Source organism: Denticeps clupeoides, chromosome 10 (genome assembly GCF_900700375.1).
Source record: "Denticeps clupeoides chromosome 10, fDenClu1.1, whole genome shotgun sequence".
Taxonomy (NCBI): Eukaryota; Metazoa; Chordata; class Actinopteri; order Clupeiformes; family Denticipitidae; genus Denticeps; species Denticeps clupeoides.
In genome coordinates, this window is record NC_041716.1 from 20,064,498 (window position 1) to 20,087,081 (window position 22,584).

At 44.1% G+C, this 22,584-nt stretch overlaps 1 protein-coding gene across 1 annotated transcript; it reads left to right on the forward strand.

The window, feature by feature from the left end:
* Nucleotides 1-30: 30 nt before the first annotated feature.
* Nucleotides 31-22,105, forward strand: phactr3a (phosphatase and actin regulator 3a). The gene is made up of 12 exons (XM_028993643.1): nucleotides 31-220; nucleotides 11,699-11,860; nucleotides 11,938-12,093; nucleotides 12,376-12,600; nucleotides 12,690-12,909; nucleotides 13,081-13,223; nucleotides 13,779-13,932; nucleotides 21,245-21,300; nucleotides 21,381-21,442; nucleotides 21,534-21,674; nucleotides 21,763-21,839; nucleotides 21,928-22,105. Exons 1-12 carry the CDS (start codon nucleotides 115-117, stop codon nucleotides 21,956-21,958), a joined length of 1,533 nt encoding a protein of 510 aa, XP_028849476.1. The 5' UTR covers nucleotides 31-114; the 3' UTR covers nucleotides 21,959-22,105.
* The last annotated feature ends 479 nt before the right edge of the window (nucleotides 22,106-22,584 follow it).

Consider the following 22,584-nt stretch of genomic DNA (forward strand, 5'->3'; position numbering starts at 1 on the left):
CCCCCCCCCCCCCCCCCCCCGCTCGGCGGCGGATGCTCACGGCGGCCGTCAGCCTCGGTACCAGCCGCGCTCCAGTCGCCTCGTCCTGACCTTGGTCGCCCGCGCTCGGGCTCCATGGCGGCGTCGGACGGAATGGATACGTGCGTCCTGCAGCGCGCCAGATCGCGGAGCGACCCGAACATCCTCACCGAGTCCGGCATCGAGCTGGTGCACAGCGCAGGTAGGAGAGCCGAGAGAGCCGAGACGCGCTTTCTTATTGTCTGGAGATGCAATTCCACTCATAACTCATAACGCATCAATAACCAATATTCATAAGCAATATTCGGGGAGCCGGTGTTCATTTCATCCCAGGGTTTTGCACGTTCTGGTTCCATCTGTTGGAATGAAGAGATTGGTGACACGGGCCCGTGACGTGAAGCGCACAATGATGCCCCCCCCCCTAAAAAAAAAAAACACGTTTATTCTCGCATTTTCTGCCCACCGGGCATAATGCCTCCTGCTCGGTTATACTGGGAATTTTTATACAAATGATCCGTGACCCGGGTGATCGCAGGATGCGTGTGATGCCACAGCTCGGGGGTGGGGGGCTCTGGGAAGATGTTGGGGACTGGGGACCACTGGGCGCCTTTAAAATTCAGTTAGATTAAATATTTAAATAACAAAACACACACATAACTTTGAATTACGCGAATGATCATATATGGATGTTTCATAAACTGCCAGAATTCCCAGGATGAGGTCCAACCCGTCTCCTCCCTACACTACAACAAGTCAACTGATCTCACGTGGAGAGTGAAGTTCACAGCACTTCTCCTCTCCTCTCCTCTCCTCTCCTCTCCTCTCCTCTCCTCTCCTCTCCTCTCCTCTCCTCTCCTCTCCTCTCCTCTCCTCTCCTCTCCTCTCCTCCCTTCTCCTGTCCTCTAGTCCTCCTCTCCTCTCCTCTTCTCCTCTCATCTCCTCACTTCTCCTCCCTTCTCCTCTTCACCTCCTCTCCTCCTCTCCTCTCCTCTACTTCCTTCTCCTGTCCTCTTGTCCTCCTCTCCTCACTTCTCCTCCCTTCTCCTCTTCTCCTCCTCTCCTCTCCTCCCTTCTCCTGTCCTCTTGTCCTCCTCTCCTCTCCTCTCATCTCCTCCCTTCTCCCCCCTTCTCCTCTCCTCTTCTCCTCCTCTCATCTCCTCCCTTCTCCCCCCTTCTCCTCTCCTCTTCTCCTCCTCTCATCTCCTCACTTCTCCTCTCCTCCCCTTACTTCTCTTCTGTTCTCCTCTCCTCACTTCTCCTCCCTTCTCCTGTCCTATCCTCTCCACCCTTCTCCTCCCTTCTTCTCCTCCTCTCCTCTCCTCTCCTTACTTCTCTTCTTTTATCCTCTCCTTACTTCTTCTCCCTTCTCCTCTCCTCTTTTCTCCTGTCCTCTTCTACTCCTCTCATCTCCTCCCTTCTCCTCTCCTCTCCTCTTCTACTCCTCTCATCTCCTCCCTTCTCCTATCCTCTTCTCCTCCTCTTCTCCTCCTCTTCTCTTCTCTTCTCTTCTCTTCTCTTCTCTTCTTTGTGCATTTGATGAGAGGCACACTCATTAAAATAAAACAAAGACTCACAAATACTATACTATACTATACAATACTATACTATACTACACTATACTATACTATATTATTCCAATCGTTGTGCAGTTAATGATTCTTGTGACATGCAGCAAATTGCATTTGTGTAGCTAAGCAACCAAAACGTGACCCACTGGAATAAGTGTTGTGGGTGAGGAGCTGTATATTCCCATTACAGTAAAAAAGCTGAGGATAACAGTGTCCGACAATGTCCCAGAAATAGTTTTATTAATTGTTTCTCTAATGAGATTTGTAAGTCTGCTTGTAAGTCTAATTGTACTAAAAGTAAAAGTAACCAGCTTTAGCCACATCTATCCTTGTGAACCTATAGAGAGAATGGTTGTATAATGAGATTGGATGATTGTGGTTTGATCAGTGCCAGTTGTGTTTATTTGAGAGATACTTTCAATGTGATTACACCATGGGGCACCAAGGTTTACCAGACAGTGGAGGTTTTCTTTAATAATGAAAAAAAAAAATAGCACTGTAGTGTCTATTTTGAATCTGTTTGCTATTCTGTTTTCATCAGATTGCACATTGAAATGTATTCATGAAAAGATGAAAGCGCCAGTCAGCATGTGTCAGGTAACGATGAGAGGAAGACGCTTTCCATATCGAACAGCACGTTACACAGACCAAACCCAACCTCTTGCGCCTGGAAGCTGAGCCTTGTTAGAAATGCACAGCATCCTTGGAGACCCACAAGCAACTGTTGCTTTCCCCATCACACTGAAAAAGATGCTGTGTAATTCATCCAGCACTTTTTCGTGGCTAATGATGTAAATGGCTGGAATTCCCTGGTGCACATTCCGCCTGCAGAAGTGTGTCTGGATCATGAGAAAAAAGAGACACGGTTGATCTGCACACTTTTTAGTCTTCATTCTCCAGTCAAATTAGACGGCAGCCTCTGAAGTATTGCAGTACAGAGCTGTAAAAAAAAAAATGCACACGGAACCTGAGGCAGGCCTATCAGCAGCAAAAAATAGCTGAGCAACCTGTCAATATAATATTGTGATTGTGAATATTGTCATTGTCATCAACTTGAAAATTGTGCATATTGTAAAGTATAATACCACATGTTTATCATAGTATAGATTTATCCGATGTTGGGACACAGCTTTAAGTATATTTAAGATGTTGAAGTATAGTAACAATGATATTAATTTAGCTTCATATTCTTTTAAAATTCTTGAATACACTGCATTTATCGAGAGCACCTTACAATCAGTATTTACAGGGAGTAGTTACTCGGGTTTAAGTGTCCTGCTCAGGGACACAATGGTAGTTAGTGGGGTTTGAACTTTGTGGTCTTCTGGTGTCTGACCCGCTAGGATACTGCTACTCTTATAGCAACTATTCCAGTGTCAAATTAATACGAATAGTGTTTATATAATCACAACCCAAATAAAATTGATGCTATCCACCGTTTTAAATTAACACTGGAGAGTGTTCATTTAATGCTGGCATATTTAATGCCAAAAATATAAAAATATGTATACATATGTATGCTATAAATGCTCAGAATGTTCATTGATGGTGCGGTTTATCATTTTAAAATGATTTGGTCGTGGAATGTTTCACAGTGTCCTATGTAGGATTTTTAGATGGCTATGATAATTATACGTATGGATAATTATAAAATCTCTGTCATAAGTTTTGATCATTTTCAGGGTGCGTGGCCAAAGACGTAGTTTCAGCTCCCTTTTCACAGTTCGGTTTCTGTCCGCCCAGCATTTATCTGACTTAGCTCACATCTGAAGACTGGAGCCTGCGTGGGAATAGTTAGGCGGACCGAAGGAAAGGCTGCCTGAGGCTCAGGGCCATTCAGACAAGGTGTTGTAGGGGCGGAGTAGTACTTCCTGACGCTACCTTGTGTAGGTCTGGATCCATCGAACCCGAAGCGCTGCTGCATCGCTGTTTACTGATGAGGCAGAAGCAGGATGTGACTCATCACCTGCACCGTACGCCATGGCCGCATCTCTCTAGGTGTGCGTGCGTGCATGCATGTGTGTTTAATGAAAAGAAATGGATTTAAGTCTGAATAATGTCATGTACGTATGTGTGGGTGGGTGGAGCCCTGGGTTCAGGTCCCATCTTAGGTGCCGGCGGGGTCTGACGTTGCTGAAGTAGCCCTGGTGTGTGTGCATGTCTGTTCAATCCATGATGAAGGCTTTATGCTTGAATACGTGATGTAGCTGTGTGTCTGATGTGGCAGTGGGTGTGGTCCTGAAACGTCTGAAATTTCAGTCATTTCATGGAACAAAATGACATAGCCATACAACGGTGACATTGTTGCTGCAGCTTAAACTCCCCCATGTTTGCTTAAAAAATATTTTTTTACATTTTCAAGGTTTAAGGTGATACAGTATTGTTCATTTTTAGGTTATTGCCCAGAGAACTTACCGTTGTGATCAAAGCTGTTGGTTGCAGGACACAGATGCAACGGAAGTTAGGAAGAATTAAATGAGACATGAATGGCGATGAGAGAAGTGAGAGACCAGGGGAACGGTCTATAGCACAGGTCTGGTAATGACACCACAAATGGTTCGAATGTTTTCAAGGAAACGCAGAATTCAGGAATTTCATAGTGATTTTGTATTTTTTTTCTAAAATGAATTTGTCACCTCCCACTTTAAGCTGGATTTTAGCTTGATTGAGCAAATTAAATCAACATTTTAGGAGTGTTTATTGATTGAAGAATGATCAGTGAAAATATTAACTGATTGATGTTGAACTGAAGCCCGATACTTTGTGCTGCTTTAGCTGTGACACGGGCATCATAAATGCAGATGTCACAGGTCAGGGTGACAAAATTATGAAATGATAATGGGAATGAAGGGCCAGGACGTTTACAAGAGACTTGTGGTGGTTAAACTCTGTCAGGGCTACATGCTGCACTGAAAACCAAGACGATGGCTTAGTGGCACTTGTCATCAGATTGTAATCACTGGTGTGCAAATTTTGGATTTCCAGTTCAGTGCTGTTATTTATGAGAATTATTTATAATTGATATGCTGTGATATGAGCCATATTGTGATTCATTTTTTATATGATAGTTAATACATTTAAAAACAACACCATAAATAATATAAAAAAAGTAGTTGCTGTCTACATGTTTGTAGTAGTTGCTGTCTACATTTGTTTCTGGACAGTGTGACTGTAAAATTAGTAATAATAGTTATAATATTGATAGAAAGTACTAAATAAGACCACAGGCTTGATTGACTGGCCCAGGTTTGCAGAGTGAAACGGAGAGAGGGAGCGGTGAAGAGAGGGGGATGGGAGCCGGAGAAAACAACAATGAAGCAGCGGATGGATGATGACTTTGGGTGACTCACCAGCATCAAATCATTACACAGAAAAGGATGGTGGTTCTTAACTGGGCTCATTGGTTTTTCTGAGTGCACGAGTCTCCCCCCTCCTTAATATTGGCATGAACCTGCAAAAGTAATTAAATAAAGAAGCCCCCTGGTAAATTGAGTATTTTGCATGTGCCGCTGATGCGAATTGTCTAGAATGTGAATCATGACGAGGCCTGCAGAACATTGTATACTGGATCCAGTGGCTGGACGGGGTATGCGACATTGCAGGCATCTATATCTTCTTGTAGCTCGAAGGACGGGAAATGCTGACGAAGGCCGAGTCGGTGGGAAGTGCGCTCGACGGCCTGTCACGTTTTCAGCAGCACAGAGAGCGACTCAGGCTGAGGGATTACAGCAGTGCCTCGGCCCTGAACAGTGGGATCATTTGAGCATGTGCAGTGGGATCCAGTGGCCGACTGAAAGCCACAGCTACCAGATGTGTGTGTGTGTGTGTGTGTGTGTAATGAATTGCACAATCATCTTCATATGAAATACTGTCATCAGGGCAATTTCTTGCTGATTCCATTTGAATATTAATACCAGTAATCATTATATATAAGTGGATTATTAAGCTCTCGTTTACACAAAGTGACAGTAATGGCTGACTGTCCTTTGTAAATAAAAAGTCCTTAGTACACATAATATAAAAATAGTTTGTTTAAATTTTTTTCAAAACAAGTACATTAATCCTTCCACTAAGTGTTAACATTAATCTTTTTGTTAAATGGAATTTGTATCTGTAACATGCTCCATTAAAATGATTAATGAATGAATTAATGAATGAATTTATCATTTTGTGAGAATTTTTTAGCAGCTTTTTAAATTTCTAACATACAGCTGCGACTTGCACTTTAAAAACTAAACTATCCTTGTAATGAATTTTTATTGGTAGACTGGCCATATATTTTACAGCTTGAAAATGTGTGTGTGTGTGTGTGTGTGTGTGTGTGTGGGGTGAATGACGTTGGATTGGAGAAAGAACTTTTTCAAAGGTCATTTTACAGCATGATTAATGGTTTGATTATGGTTGACTAATGGTTTGGTTTTTGACTGTATTTGTGACACATGGTTGTAGGGAACAAATCGTATTGATTCGATAAACAGTGCAACTGAGTGTTTCTATCAGGTCTTTAGTGAGATGAGATGTCAAATCAATCAAGTGTTTTGTCAGGGTTACCGTCCCAATACTGTGACGTAGTGTGGGCATTGTTTTCATGTCATTACTATTCCCATGGAAAAAGACAGGTGATGCATAATTGGCATTAAATGATGCATTATTTCATTTATTTCCTTGCACTAAAGGTGACCAGTGTACGTCTAGTCAGGAACACAGAAGGTAGGAAAGAGAAGGAGTAGAACATAAGATGACCAAATAATCAGTTTCAGGGAAGAAACCAGCTTGTACTTCATGCTGTGATTCTTCTGGTCCTGCATGTACCACTAATGTTAACGTTCTGTCTTTCAATCAAGGGAACAAAGTGGTCAAAGCACAAGAAGAACTGAACTATTTAACCTGGCGGAGGAACCCTGGTTTACAAAAAACTGTACCGTAGATCAAACTGCACATCCTGAAATGGTCTCTCAAGTAGAAGATGACCAAGTGGACCAAGAGGTCACAGACAGTGTTAGAGAGGGAGGGGCATCATACAGTAACCTTGACGAACTATAACCTATTGCGGTACACAGTGGTACTTAGACATGGTGAGCTGCTTCTAGCTAACTTGTGTAAATACCTCTGCACCTTGATATATAGACATCAAAACTCACGTTGCGCCTTCAGCAGCACACGCACGTGTCCTTATTTCTTAAAATTCGTACATTTCTGGATATTGGCAGCAGTATCAAGTTGCGCATATTACTACAGAGGTGGTGTTATGTTTCTCCACCCGTGTAATATTATTTCAAACCCAATATAGACCATTTAGAACATGATCAACTATTCCGCCACTGTCATCATCTGGCATCTCATAGCTTGCAGGAGAATGTCTATCTGCTGCCTGAAGGAGCATCGCTGCTTTGATGACTGTCTGCTCGGCTGGAGCTCCTGAATGTCCCGTGGAAGCTGGTTGCAGGTTCCATCTGCAGACGGAAGAAGGGTGTCTGTCAGCAGCAGCAACCGGGGCATTTTTCTGCTGGGCTAAGGCTGGTGTGTCCGTGAACAGATGCTATCACAGCTGTAGAGCCAGGGGTGGGAGGAGAGCTAGAGGGCGGGGTGAAGTGCTCTGAAGCCTGGATGATCTCTGTATTTGTTTTGTCCAATCAAATTGGCATCTGCATGCCAGAGAGTGAGATTCAGACCGCTTGTAGCGTCAGATTTTTCATAAGCTTCTCTTCCATATTCGCAGGTTGATCTAAACACGATAGTGTGTGGGTATAAATTCTGACTGTGGTCCAGGCCTGTCATGTCCATCTCGAGCAGAATTCTGGCCACGCACTACTGCCTTATGACACAGCTTTTATAGAAAGAAGGAAGCAGTTATACTAAATTAGATAAAATAAATTAGCTAAGCAATATTGATCGATTGATCCAGGGATAACTACGTTTCAGGTGGCAACATGATGGAGTGATGGAGTTTCTTCTGATGGTATTGGTGTGTTTCAAGATACCAAGTGATTGTTTTGTCATTGTGATACACACAGCACAGCACACAACATCTGTCCTCTGTATTTATCCATCACCCTCAGTGAGCAGTCGGCAGCCATGAAAGGCGCCCGGGGGGCAGTGTGTGGGGACGGTACCTTCATCAAGGGGACCTCAGTGGCACCTTTGTGATTTGAACCTGTAATCCTTCGTTCAAGAGTCTTTCACTTTCTTGCCTGCTAGGCCATCTTAGGATTCATCAGGCTCTAATTGTGAAAGAATTTTTCCAAGAAAAAACATTTTACAGGCTTTTTATAACCATTTTTAATAAAACACATTTGCACTCTTGGACTAGCTGCCACAAAGACACAAACTTATCCACTTTCAGAACAAAAAAAAGGTTGTGATTTTGCATGAGGTGATTATTGATGTGATGTTACAGTGAATGCCGAATCACCTGTCATATGAATGGCATATAAAGCAGCGCGTGCAACTGCAGTCGATACTGACTTTTTATTTGTGGTTTGCCTCTTTGTTTATTAAGTTCAGTCATAAGTTCAACATCTACTCTCAGAAAACACAATGCGGTTACTCTCACAGACACGGTTAACCCTGCGTTGTACCAGAAGGACTGAACCTGTAATTGCTGAGAATCTAAGGGGTAAGAGCACCGAGAAACGACCTCATCAACCAATAGTACGATGGCACTATAAATCTTGGCAGCTGAATTTGACCATGGCACGTGGTGCTGAGAGCAGGGTGGATCCGTCTCTGGACGACCCCTCCCAAGCGGCCGTCGGGGCAGCTCTGAAAGCCGAGACGGTGCTGTCCAGCTCGGGCCCGAGTGAATGAAATGCTTCCCCCACGGGTGATATTACCGTTATCGGCCTGTGCTTTTACAGCCCTGAAATGAGATTCATTAATAGGCCGGCTTTCCAGCTGCAGTGTAACCGTACAGTAGATCCTGTGTGTGGGTGGTTTACCTGGGAAAGAGAGATGGGAGCAGGATGCTGGCATTCTGTAATCGTGTGAAAGGGTCCACCCTACAGATTACAGGACTTAAAGGATCTGCTGCTAATGTTCCAGATAGTACAGAATACAAACTTTGTAAGACAGAGACCTTTGACAAACATATTATGTATTATCTACAAAATATAGGGGTGCGGGTATGTAGCAGTGTAACCAGCCTCATGTCTGGACCCAAACCTATACATCAGGCTGAAACATCAAGAAGGTCCAACTTTTTAACAACTTGGAGTGAAAGGGGACACATACTGTGAAGCACCCTCCCCTTAGTGGTACCTTGATCATGGGGACCTCAGTGGTATTCTTGTGTAAATAGTGATTGCCATACTAGTGTAGAAAGTCATGATCCGGTCTGGCAGGGGTTACGTGTAATGTTCCCTGATCGTGTTCACATGTGTATAATTATATGCGTGTATAAAGCTGCCCTGCTGTGTCTGTTTGTCGTTGGGTCATTGTCTGGTGATGTTCCCTTGTCCTGTCAGCTACGTATTAAACCCCTGTCTCGTGACATCGTGGGTATGTGTCCTCCTTCCTCGCCATGTCCAGCCATCGTGACAGTAGTGTATACTATTGTCAGGATTGGCCACAGGTGCTGTTTCCAGCTATAGCCAATCCGGATTGCTGTTAAAAGCCTGTGACTCCGCCCCTCTGCAGCAGCGGCATTTTAGTGAACTCTGTGATGAACTTGACCTTCTTTTGTGAACCTGTTTGTGTTTTGAGCTCTGGCAACCGCCACACGCCTGCGGGCTAGATTATGTTGATCCCCTTTTTGTCCCCTGTTTTCGGCCATCGAGCCTGGTTTTTGTTTCTGTTTTAATAAAATCCCTTTCCGCCGTTCTGATTTCTAGAGACTATTTACACCTGCAGTCCTGTAGACTATGTACTGTAGACAGGGGTGCATTCTTCTTTAACACGGGGATGTTTTGAAGATCCTGATAATCTACGCGCTTGGTTTGGTGGTGTACTTGTGTAGTGGCAGCAGTGTGATGAGAACAGGAGCCTGTCTGAGTTTATGTGAACTGCTTAAAAGGTCTTTTCTAAAAGAGAATATCCTGGAATATCCATGACACGTCGGTGTGCGGTGTGAGGAGAGTAAAGTGAGCTGTGATCAATGTGCAGCCAGAGTGCTTCCTTGGCTCGGGATTTGCTGACGGGGCTCTAATCGAGATCTTGTGCACCACGGCAGCACCGTGTCTCCCTGTCCCACTCTCTCTATTTGTCTGGGACAATTAGGAAGATTTTTTTGTCTGAGACACACACACACACAATCTCACACACACCTCCCAGCTCACTCTGAATGCAGCCCCATGCCGGCGAGACTGCAGCGGGCTCTGCAGACATTCACAGAGAATCGTATCTGCTGAAGCTGGTGAAGGCTTTCATTTTGGGGAGGGGGTGAAAGCCCCTGCTGGGTTTTGGGGTCAGACCGAAGGTAATGGCTTCTCAGGTGCTGATGTTTCATTTGTGAGCGCTGGCTGAATATGCTGAAGCTGCACCCTCTGACTGGGGCTTTGTTTTTCTCCCAAAATATTCCAAATAAGCGGGGGAATTTAATTAAAACCACATCACAGAAAACAATAAAAATATGACATGAAATAAATCCAATTCTGAGATAAGTTAAATGCACGGATTAACGCAAGCCAATGGTCTAATGCAATAACATTAGTCACTGAACGTGACATGATCGCAGCAGATCATCATGCAAGGTGATGATGCCACACTGAAACAGGAACATGTCTGCCTTCACCATTTTTAAGCCGTCTCCCCATATTAAAAATTGAGCAATACTTGAAACATAAATATATAAAGAATACCTGTCCTCTGATTGGATCTCTTGTGAACACTTCTGTATAGCAACAGCCCGCCCCCTCCTCTCCCCTTTCTCTGGCTCCCCTCCCTTCCCCCTCCTCCTCCTCTTGGCAGCCCCCTTCGTGCCCTGGCGAGGGGCTTTTCTGCAGCATCTGGCGGCGTCGCCATGGCAACAGCGGCCCTGACCCCGAGTCTCCGGGCTTTGACCCGGATTGCTTTTGCTGTGGGTTACTCAGGCAGACGCCGTTGGTCGATTGACCTGCTTCTTATTGCCGGGGGGGGGGGGGTTCGGAGGTGGCTCCCTCCTTTGTGTGCGCGTGTGCGGAGTTCTGCTGGTGCCGGAGACACCACCGACTGGCTCAGCCCACTCTGCACTATTTCGGTGATGCTGTCTCACCGAGGGCTCATGCACTTGGTGAATCAGACGGTGGCTGCCTTTGAATATTTAAAGGGAGACGTCTGACTCGCCTGAAAAGCAACAGCATCCGCATGTAATATGACAGAAGAATAAGACGTGGAGCGGCTCTGTCTGGGGGGGCCATTAGATACATTTCACTGGGACTGATTCCCAGACATCAGATTTTGGTGTTTGGCGCCCAACACACCTTCTGTCCTGCAGGATAAAAGATTTCTTGTTCAGAAAGTCGGAATGCTTCCTGGAATGCTGGCCTGGGAAGAGACATAGAAAGCGAGCGTGTGTGTGTGTCCCAGCCTGTTACGTTGCTCGTCTGAATGTGTCGAAGTGAGGATCAGACATTGGTGGAGATGCATCAGTCCTCGTGACGGTCGGCAACCCACTCAGACTATATCTGGCTCTTTCCTTTCTTCACACACCCACAGATGCCGTTCACACCCATAAGGGTGAAACGTGTGCGTGAGCCTCACGGCCATTTTGACGCCCAGCCTTTGCCCCACATCTGCGCATTTGCTTTCAGTCATCATTTACGAATGGTTGGGTAATATCAACGCACACATACCGCACACATTTTTCTTTGTAGTTTATGGTCTGGGTGTGAATATTGAACATGAATAATCATTTTTTACTGTTATTATTAGTAGGAGTAATACTACGTACATTACAAAAGACATATTTTTGTTTTGTATATTGTTGCAGACCTTATTTATGTGTATTTTGTTTATCCAGCAGTATCCCTTGCATTGTGATGCTGAAACAGCATCTGACCTTATTGCAGCACCGAAGGTCGCTTGAATCAGTCTGGTATCTGGCAGCGTTGCATTTGACTGTATTAGCACAGCCAGTGCAGCAGTTTATAAGACAGGACCAGGGCGATGAATCCTCACCCCTCTGTCTCCATCCGTAGAGATGATTGACCAGCAGAGGGTGCTGCGCTCCAGCTGCCTGGTGACCGGGGTGCACACGCCTCCAATCCGGCGCAACAGCAAGCTGGCCACCCTCAGCCGTATCTTCCGGCCTTGGAAGTGGAGGAAAAAGAAAGGCGAAAAGCTGAAGCAGAGCTCCACAGGTCAGTGTGTGTGTTTGGTGTAATGGCAGCCATATGACTCGTCATAATTCCAGATTCCATGCTTTCCGGACACACAGATGTGGCGCTGGCCTGCGGGCTGCACACACCCGACCCTGGCTCTCCGTTCCAGGGGGTCTCGGACGTGGAGAGTCGCCTCCCCATCACCCAGCCCAACATGCTCAGTGTCAGCAGCATGGAGTACCTGGGCTCAGACCAGGAGAATCCCCGAACAGGTCAGTGGGTCAGGGAACACCTTCCCAAAATAGAAATACTTTTGAAGAAGAAATATTCAGAATATAAAATGACTACAAAGCCTGAACATTATGCTTGCAGACGTAGTAAATTTGAGTTGTTACTAAAGTAGGCCAAACTGGAAACATCTGGAAAATGTCTGGCTGCCCACCACTGGAAATCAAGACGATCACAGGACTCTTCCGGAAAGAAACACTAGATGGCAATAAAGACTCAGGTTCTAGTAACAACTATTCGCACTGCTTCGCTCATTATTTGTGCAGTGGCTGAACACACCACGGAAGACAGTGAGAATGCAGAGGAGCGATCGGAATTGCGAGACGAGGATGAGGAGGAAGGAGTTCTGCATACAGGCTCTCAGGGTGAGAGTGCCGAGGGACTGCATGACTGTTTAGAGAGAGTAGATGGCCGAGGGGAAGACCTCCCACATGGCCACTGCCCACCAGGCGTACCTGGTCCCATGGCATCGCACCTGTGCAGTGAGGAAGGTGAGATGGCATGATGGGAAGGGGGTGGGGCATCTTCTTTGGGAGTGATGAGTTTTTAATCAGATTTGTCTATATTTGTGGTGCTCCAGACTCCAGCCCAGCCGCTGTACCCCTGAATCAGACAAATGCCTTCACCCCTAAAGACACACCACGAGGGCCAGAGGGTCCCTGCATGATCGCAGCCCTGCGAGGACCCCTCACCAACGCTGTGGGGTCACCACACCTTGTCAACATCCACCCACCCCTTCCTCCAACCTCCATCATTGAGGAGCTCCATCGAGCTCTGGCCAACAAACTCAGACAAGAGAGGTGAGACCATTTGGTCCTGTACAGAACCACGACCACCTAAATGATGACAATATCAGGAAAAGCAAAGTAATTAATAACACAATATTATGTAATATTATGTTCTGTGGAGACCTGAGTCCATTCTGAACCAGTTGGCTTAAATGTGAACACTGTTGGTGTTCATGTTCTCAGCATAGAGAAGGAGTCGAGTGGAGAAACGGAGGGCAGGAAGGAATCTGAGGAGAACAAAGAGAATCTGCGGATGGACCAGTACTTCACGGACGCCTCAGGCCGAATATTTGACCAGGACGGCTGGAACGAGTCGGTTATCTCTGGTGGGTCTCACAGATCACATGCAGTCCTACACACATTCTGTCAATGCTTGTTGACAGAACCAATTTAGAATTTTCATCGTGGTTTTCATCATGGTGTCTTGGTATGTTATAGACATCACAAAACGAAGCTTATTCAGCACTCCCAACATTCGTATTTGAGTGCAATGCTGGAAACAAATGTGTGTAGTCTGATCCTGGATTCATCAGATGAGTCCTTCTTAGCCCAAGCTGAACTGGGACAGCCACTAATGTCACATTCCATCTTCAAGTGTGTTTTTAAAGGACCTGGCTTCTGAACTGAGACACACACAACAATGTGGCTAATTCTACTGCCTCTTACTCTAATGCGACCTGAAATAATTTTATATTGAAAGGTCCATTTTGGTTTAGCTTCCACCAAGCTGTGAAATGTATAAAGACATTTCAGAAAGACGTTTGCTTGTTGCCCCTCTGAGGACATATGCAGGATCCTGCTGGGGCTGTGTGACAGCGTGGAAAGGCAGCCTGTGGAAAATGCTGGACTGGGCTGAGCTCACATGTGCGTTTTGCACCCAGGTACTTTACCACGCCGGATGAGGAAGGAGCTGCTTGCGGTTAAACTCCGCAATCGACCAAGCAAACAAGAGCTGGAGGACAGGAACATCTTCCCGGCACGCAGTGATCAGGAGCGGCAGGAGATCCGGCAGCAGATTGAGATGAAGCTGGCAAAGTAAGATGAACCACGTGATCAATTTTGTGATGGGCACTGTGTGGGAAACAGAAGGGAAATGGAGGAGAATGGTAGGATGTATGAGAGTTGTCAGTCATGCATTTAGGCTCCTCCCATTTCCTGCTTTGTTTATAACTGTGTATTACTCCACAACACCAACCAACCATATCCTGACAACGTGGACCTTTCATGTTACAGGAATGAAGATTATACTTCAGAGTGAAACATTGATGGTTATTGTGAGATTATTATTGTCTGTGTGCAGTGGTGGGTTATGAGGGGAAACTGAAAACGGAAGTAAAGCCCCGTCAGGTTATCCTGAGTGGCATCAGTGTTGTCACGCGCAGAGATTAGAGAGGTGGTGAACAATCTGATGGGATAGTGAAGGATTATCCTCTCTGTCTTTTATTGGATTCATTAATATTGTCAGCATTTCTGGAGCAAATCAGGCATTACTGGTTATTGTGCAGATTAAAAATTCATGCGTTCTGTGTTTTGAACAGATTCTGCTCACAGACATAATGACTTTAACACATACACATGCATACACATTTAACAAACAAATACAAAATGTATAAATACATTATAATTTTTCTTAGTCTAGCACCCAACACTCTCCGAGCATGTTCTTCAATGACAAGTCTAAGCCTTATCAGGGCTCTTAGTTTGTATACTTGATATTCTATAGAAATCGAACGAGAATTGCTGGTGTCTTCCCATTGTAAGTCGCTTTGGATAAAAGCGTCTGCCAAATAAAGTAAAGTAAAGTGACTATTGAGAACCCATAGCACTTCAGCAGCACTCATACTGCTGACTTCTAAAGGATGTTGCTCACAGGACAGCCAGACAGATAACAGGCAGTATTTACGTAGGTAGTGAACAGACACCTGAACCACAAGGCTGCCAAATGATCCAGAAGCCTACAGCAGGATAACAAAACAATTAAAAATCATATTCTTGTATAGAAATACATCTAATCTAATTTAATATTACAAACCGGATTCCAAAAAAGTTGGGACACTATACGAATCGTGAATAAAAACTGAATGCAATGATGTGGAGGTGCCAACTTCTAATATTTTATTCAGAATAGAACATAATGGAACAAAAGTTTAAACTGAGGGAAAATATGTTGATTCAGAATTTCATGGTGTCAGCAATTCCAAAAAAGTTGGGACAAGGCCATTTTCACCACTGTGTGACATCTCCCCTTCTTCTTGCAACACTCAACAGACGTCTGGGGACCGAGGAGACCAGCTTCTCAAGTTTAGAAATAGGAATGCTCTCCCATTGTTGTCCAATACCGGCCTCTAACTGTCTTGGGCCTTCTTTGTCGCACCTTCCTCTTTATGATGCGGCAAATGTTCTCTATAGGTGAAAGATCTGGACTGCAGACTGGCCATTTCAGTACCCGGATCCTTCTCCTACGCAGCCATGATGTTCTGACTGATGCAGAATGTGGTCTGGCATTATCTTGTTGAAAAATGCAGGGTTCCCTGAAAGAAATGACGTCTGGATGGGAGCATATGTTGTTCTAGAACCTGAATATATTTTTCTGCACTGATGGTGTGTTTCCAGACATGCAAGCTGCCCATGCCACATGCACTCATGCAACCCCATACCATCAGAGATGCAGGCTTCTGAACTGAGCATTGATGACAACTTGGGTTGTCCTTGTCCTCTTTGGTCCAGATGACAAGAACTTCGAACTCGTCTGACCACAGAACAGTCTTCCATTTTGCCACATTCCATTTTAAATGATCCCTGGCCCAGAAATGGCTTCTTTTTTGCACTGTAGAGTATCAGCTGGTAAAGTCGGACGCCACAGTGGATTGTGTTCACTGACAATGGTTTCTGGAAGTATTTCTGAGCCTATTCTGTGATTTCCTTTACAGTAGCATTCCTGGTTCTGGTGCAGTGTTGTTTAAGGGCCCGGAGATCACGGGCATCCAGTATGATTTTACGGCCTAGACCCTTACGCACAGAGATTGTTCCAGATTCTCGGAATCTTTGGATGATGTTGTGCACAGTTGATGATGATAGATGCAAAGTCTTTGCAATTTTTTTGCTGGATAACACCTTTCTGATATTGCTCCACTATCTTTCTACACAACATTGTGGGAATTGGTGATCCTCTACCCATCTGGACTTCTGAGAGACACTGCCACTCTGAGAGGCTCTTTTTATACCCAATCATGTTGCCAATTGACCAATTGACCTAATTAGTGTTTCAGCTCTTCGTTATGCTCAAATTGACTTTTTTTCCAGCCTCTTATTGCTATTTTTCCCAACTTTTTTGGGATTTGTTGAGACCGTAAAATTATGAATCAACATATTTTTTCTTTAAAATGATACATTTACTCGGATTAAACGTTTGATCTGTCATCTACGTTCTATTACAAATAAAATATTGACATTTGCCATCTCCACATCATCACTTTTTTGGAATCCGGTTTGTATTAAAGCACACACACACTTTGGAACCTTGGAATTAATAAATGGTTGAACAGCTTTTGGCAGCAATACCTGCACATGATTCAGGAGGAATCTTGTCATATTCGTCCTGGCAGGACTGAAAGTGAAGTGAAAGTGAAGTGATTGCCACAGCACAGCACATGGTGACACCACAAAATGTGTCCTCTGCATTTAAACATCACCCTAGTGAGCGGTGGGAAGCCACAAAACCTCTGTGTGTATGTATTGATGGCTTTGCATGAAATTTTTTTCTGAATTCCTATAAAACAAGCAGTGACCCAAGAGTTATCAGGGCCTTTTTTATAGAAGCTTCAGAAATATTAAATAACTGTCCTAAACTTGAGCCCACAGACTGTGGTACAGAAACATAATAACAAGATGATTTAAAAAAAAATAAAAGTACGCGCTTTTTCCCCCCATCCCATCGAGATCGCTATGTCAGAGACCAAGACACGACCGAGACAACAAAAATGTTCCTCCCAAACAGTTCAATCTTGGCCGCCTCAGTCCACATCTTTATCAGCATGCTCTTTCACAATCTTTGGGCATGTAGCGATGTGCTTTATATTTAAAAAGTGTCTTCCTGTCTGCTTGTTCAATATTTTACATGCTGTAGACTCATGAGTACAGATGTTAGCCAGTTCCAATGATGCCTTCAAATCTTTGCCTGTTTCTTTACTTCACTGATGAGCCTTTGTTGTGCTCTTGGGGTCACTATTATGCCCACTTCTTGGTAGAGTAGCCACAGTCCCAAAGTGGCTCAATTTTTAGATCAAAGATTTTGTAGATCAGTATGCTGATGAATATCTAACATTTATTCCAGCTTTATGGGAACCAAAAAGTCCTGACCGTAGATCCCCTGAAAGTTAGTTTTGGTGAGGTATGTCTCATAGAGGCATATTCTTCTGGTGTAGGGAAAACTCAAAATGTTTGAGTGGATTTTATTAGTCAAAGTTTTATTTTAGGCACATTATATTTCTCAATACTCTTGACTTGTCCGATCACATCACATATTATGAGAAATGAATGCAGAAATACACCAAATCATTCCAAATCATTCAGTTTCGTCATACTTTTTCTTGCAACTGTATATATAGTGGTGTGAAAAAGTGTTTGCCCCCTCCTTCATTTCTTACTTTTTTCCATGTTAGTCACATTTTAATGTTTCATTTGATCAAACAAATGAAACATTACATCCACATTTAGAGCATTTAGCAGACCCTCTTGTCCAGAGCGGTGTGCATCAGTGCTTTATTATACCTGATATCTGATCGTCACACCTTCAGGGAGTGCAGAATTATTAGGCAAATGAGTATTTTGTCCACATCATCCTCTTCATGCATGTTGTCTTACTCCAAGCTGTATAGGCTCGAAAGCCTACTACCAATTAAGCATATTAGGTGATGTGCATCTCTGTAATGAGAAGGGGTGTGGTCTAATGACATCAACACCCTATATCAGGTGTGCATAATTATTAGGCAACTTCTTTCCTTTGGCAAAATGGGTCAAAAGAAGGACTTGACAGGCTCAGAAAAGTCAAAAATAGCCAGATATCTTGCAGAGGGATGCAGCACTCTTAAAATTGCAAAGCTTCTGAAGCGTGATCATCGAACAATCAAGCGTTTCATTCAAAACAGTCAACAGGGTCGCAAGAAGCGTGTGGAAAAACCAAGGAGCAAAATAACTGCCCATGAACTGAGAAAAGTCAAGCGTGCAGCTGCCAAGATGCCACTTGCCACCAGTTTTGCCATATTTCAGAGCTGCAACATCACTGGAGTGCAAAAGCACAAGGTGTGCAATACTCAGAGACATGGCCAAGGTAAGAAAGGCTGAAAGACGACCACCACTGAACAAGACACACAAGCTGAAATGTCAAGACTGGGCCAAGAAATATCTCAAGACTGATTTTTCTAAGGTTTTATGGACTGATGAAATGAGAGTGAGTCTTGATGGGCCAGATGGATGGGCCCGTGGCTGGATTGGTAAAGGGCAGAGAGCTCCAGTCCGACTCAGACGCCAGCAAGGTTTGGGCTGGTATCATCAAAGATGAGCTTGTGGGGCCTTTTCAGGTTGAGGATGGAGTCAAGCTCAACTCCCAGTCCTACTGCCAGTTTCTGGAAGACACCTTCTTCAAGCAGTGGTACAGGAAGAAGTCTGCATCCTTCAAGAAAAACATGATTTTCATGCAGGACAATGCTCCATCACACACGTCCAAGTACTCCACAGCGTGGCTGGCAAGAAAGGGTATAAAAGAAGAAAAACTAATGACATGGCCTCCTTGTTCACCTGATCTGAACCCCATTGAGAACCTGTGGTCCATCATCAAATGTGAGATTTACAAGGAGGGAAAACAGTACACCTCTCTGAACAGTGTCTGGGAGGCTGTGGTTGCTGCTGCACGCAATGTTGATGGTGAACAGATCAAAACACTGACAGAATCCATGGATGGAAGGCTTTTGAGTGTCCTTGCAAAGAAAGGTGGCTATATTGGTCGCTGATTTGTTTTTGTTTTGTTTTTGAATGTCAAAAATGTATATTTGTGAATGTGGAGATGTTATATTGGTTTCACTGGTAAAAATAAATAATTGAAATGGGTATATATGTTTTTTGTTAAGTTGCCTAATAATTATGCACAGTAATAGTCACCTGCACACACAGATATCCCCCTAAAATAGCTAAAAATAAAAACAAACTAAAAACTACTTCCAAAAACATTCAGCTTTGATATGAATTAGTTTTTTGGGTTCATTGAGAACATGGTTGTTGTTCAATAATAAAATTATTCCTCAAAAATACAACTTGCCTAATAATTCTGCACTCCCTGTATATCGATAGCTAGGCTTCAGCCAACAATGGCTGTTAAACACAGACTCTCAGCTGAGTACTGCATATATACAAATACATACATTGTTTAACAATAAATAAATAAAATTCTCATATATGAGAACCGGCTGTCATAATGCAAGTGATTAAGGATGACGGGTGATTATGTGGGGATTGTGCGAACATTATTCCATATTGTTTTGTTGCTATTCTAACATAATTTAATTTTCACTTTCCTATAGTGCCAATAAATAGTGCTTTACTGTTAAATGGACGGCCATTCATTCATGAATATTACTAAGAAATGACATTTGTTATGTACTGTGTAAAATTTAGGATAATAAACCTGCATTTTTACACCTAGACAAGTACTACATGCTCTCACAATGATCCATCTGGTATCATGTCTATTTTTTGCTCTGTGTGATTAGTTAGGTGTTAAATTTTGGAGATAAAAAGACACTGCCAGACCAGAATGTGTGAAGGATTTTTTTTTTCTTTCTTTTTGCCCTACTGGGATTAACCCAGTCTGGAAATATCCAGATCACGGGACCAGGATCTTAATTACCGCAGCAGCTCCCGTCAGGCTGCTCTGTATTCTTGACACACTGCTCTGTTTTCAGGTGAGCCAGCCTCCCCGTTGTCCTACTGAATGTGACTCTGTTCACTGCGACCTTGCGTGAAACGCTGCAGCACTGCGTCGTGACCTTACTATCTTAGCCCCCGACGCCCAGTGCTCCCACTCAGCCACTGCTATTTTTAGAGCCACTGGCTGTTAAATAATGCAGAGTGCTGCGATTCCCTGTTGTCTGGAGAAAGGGATGGAGGGGGCGGGCACTCTGCACCAATGAGATCCATCGGAGAGGCCACGAGGCTCAGGTCTGTCAGGAATCCTTATCAGTTTGTCCTTCGCTGCTGGGTCATTATCCCAGAAAACAAAGCCCTGCTGTTACAGTGCAGAGTAATGAGCCTTACCCAAACGGAATGCTTTTTTTTTTTTTTTAGATTTCCCTGAGCCTCTATGGAAACCTCGGTTGCTCGGCAACATAGGATACAGGTCAATAATATCCCAATTGCTCCCACAGGGGATTTGGGACAGATCCTCCATTTCACTTAATGAAATATTAATGCCCAGCATCTGTTTGGTATCCGTTCCAGTGTCTTCATGTAGAAAAATGCCTGTGTGGTAAACATATGCAAAAACCAGAGTTGAGCCATTTAACACCAGTCATACTGTTCCTGCACATAGTTAGACGGATCAGGGGATTAACCATTGGCCTGTAAGCCCCCTGCCTCCCTGCTGCTTTACACAATGATGTTTGCTTTACAAAATGTTGTTGTTAGCAATGCAAAAAAAAATAGCTTTGCACCTTTATAGTTAATAGAATAATACATTAAATGTGATTTAATTGGAAATGCATGGAATACACAGGGTTTATTTCGAAGCGTCCGTGCTGCGGTGTGTTTTATGAAATTATGCGCGCAGACGAAGAAAGGCTCTCTGTTGCCAGATCAGTTGGAAAGTTATTTTTTCTTAAATAATAAATGTGGTATATATGTGGATTCCGCTGTTTGGCTGTACATGGAGTGTGGGGGCGTTTTGGTAAAACCGGGTATGATTTCTGTTTAATTGCCCCATGCTGATTTGTTCGTTTTTTCGCGTAAAGGCGCCCAACCTGGCCGCCCAGAGGCAGGGATGCCCTGGTAGTATTTGAGCGGGCGGTGTGTAGTAATGTGAAACTGTCGAGCAGGGAGCTGCAGAAGCCCGAAGCTCCGGGAAAATATACGTTTATTCTGTTTTTATTTATTCGTAGTTCAGGAGCGAGCGGATTGTAATTGGGCTTTAGTTCATCCAGATGTGGGGAAGATCTGCACCGAAGCTCCGCAGCTCTCGGGCGTCCAGTTTGAGATGGAGAGATTTTGAGTTCCCGTTCAGGATACTCCAGCAGACCCGCAGGTTCTGCTGATCCCGCTTGCAAATGGTCCAGAACGTCATTGTGGTGTTTTTCCGTAGGAGGCTCAGCCAGAGACCCGCGGTGGAGGAGCTGGAGAACCGGAACATTTTAAAACGTGAGCTGAAATCCCATCATATAATTATTCATTTTAATACTATTATTATTTGACATCCCCTTTTTATACACGTGCCGTAGAGAGGAATGACCAGACAGAACAGGAGGAGAGAAGGGAGATCAAGCAGCGATTAAACAGAAAGGTAATAAATAAGTAAAGTTAATATTGTTACTATGATACGCAGTGTGATATATTATGAAATATTGAATATGATTTTTGTGTAAATGATGCAGCTCAACCAGAGACCCACAGTAGATGAACTGAGGGAGAGGAAGATTCTGATCCGTTTCAGCGACTACGTGGAGGTGGCCAAGGCCCAGGATTACGACAGGAGGGCAGACAAGCCGTGGACGCGGCTCTCTGCGGCCGACAAGGTGGCGCTTCCCCCCGAGCCCAGACGTCGCAACAACGCACACGGCTGCAAAGTCGCTGATTTCTCTTCTCTGGCTCTGCATTCAACAGGCAGCGATCCGAAAGGAGCTGAACGAGTTCAAAAGCACCGAGATGGAAGTGCACGCCTCCAGCAAGCATCTGACGAGGTACCTCCTGTAGCTGGGTTCAAACCCGCTCTGCATCGATTCCCGGTCTGACGGCGTCGTGCATCAACCACAATGTGTCTCCGCGCAGGTTTCCACCGTCCCTAGAGTTTCTTCTGTGAAGAAAGCAGTGCAGTCCTGGAGCTGATGACACCAGAGCCACCAGAAGTCCTCCAGTGGCCTGAGCGCGAGGCTGGGCGCCCATGGGAGGCCGCTCCTCCGTGCCGGCTGCCCGCCTGCGGTGTGGAAGGAGTGGAGCTGCGGTGGAGGTTTTTTTTTTTGTGTTGGAAGACAGCGAGCTGCAGGTGGAAGTTGTGCATGTCACCAGCTCCACCTCTAAAAAATACTTTAACACTGGAGGGTGGCTGTGAATTTCATATCAAACTGTACAAAATTGAACAGGGTTGTTCACGTCTTCACTTGAAGAACAATTTTACTTTCTAAGCACTATTTGTCTTCATAATACAAGCCTTTCGAAAGTATTTTGCGTCTGTTCTAATTAAACAGAAACCGTTTGCCATTGGAAATGAAAAGATGTGTGAGACGTTCATTGTGTAATAGTCATGGTCAAATCAATTTGCCTTTGTTTTGTATGTTTTTTTTAAATCATGACTAATATTGTATTATAACAATTTTGTTTTTATATTTAATTAAATATTTTCATTTAATTGCATATACATTCATTATTTTAAATGGAAGATCTTGAAGATGAAACCTCGTTCAACACATATGTGAAATGTTTTCTATA

What these genes read in the sequence shown, in the direction of transcription:
- phactr3a (XM_028993643.1), top strand. Translation starts at nt 115, where the DNA reads ATGGCGGCGTCGGACGGAATGGATACGTGCGTCCTGCAGCGCGCCAGA. An exon ending in AACAAACTCAGACAAGAGAG is followed by an intron (nt 12,910 to 13,080) that starts GTGAGACCATTT and finishes TCATGTTCTCAG; the next exon opens with CATAGAGAAGGAGTCGAGTG. An exon ending in ATTGAGATGAAGCTGGCAAA is followed by an intron (nt 13,933 to 21,244) that starts GTAAGATGAACC and finishes GTTTTTCCGTAG; the next exon opens with GAGGCTCAGCCAGAGACCCG.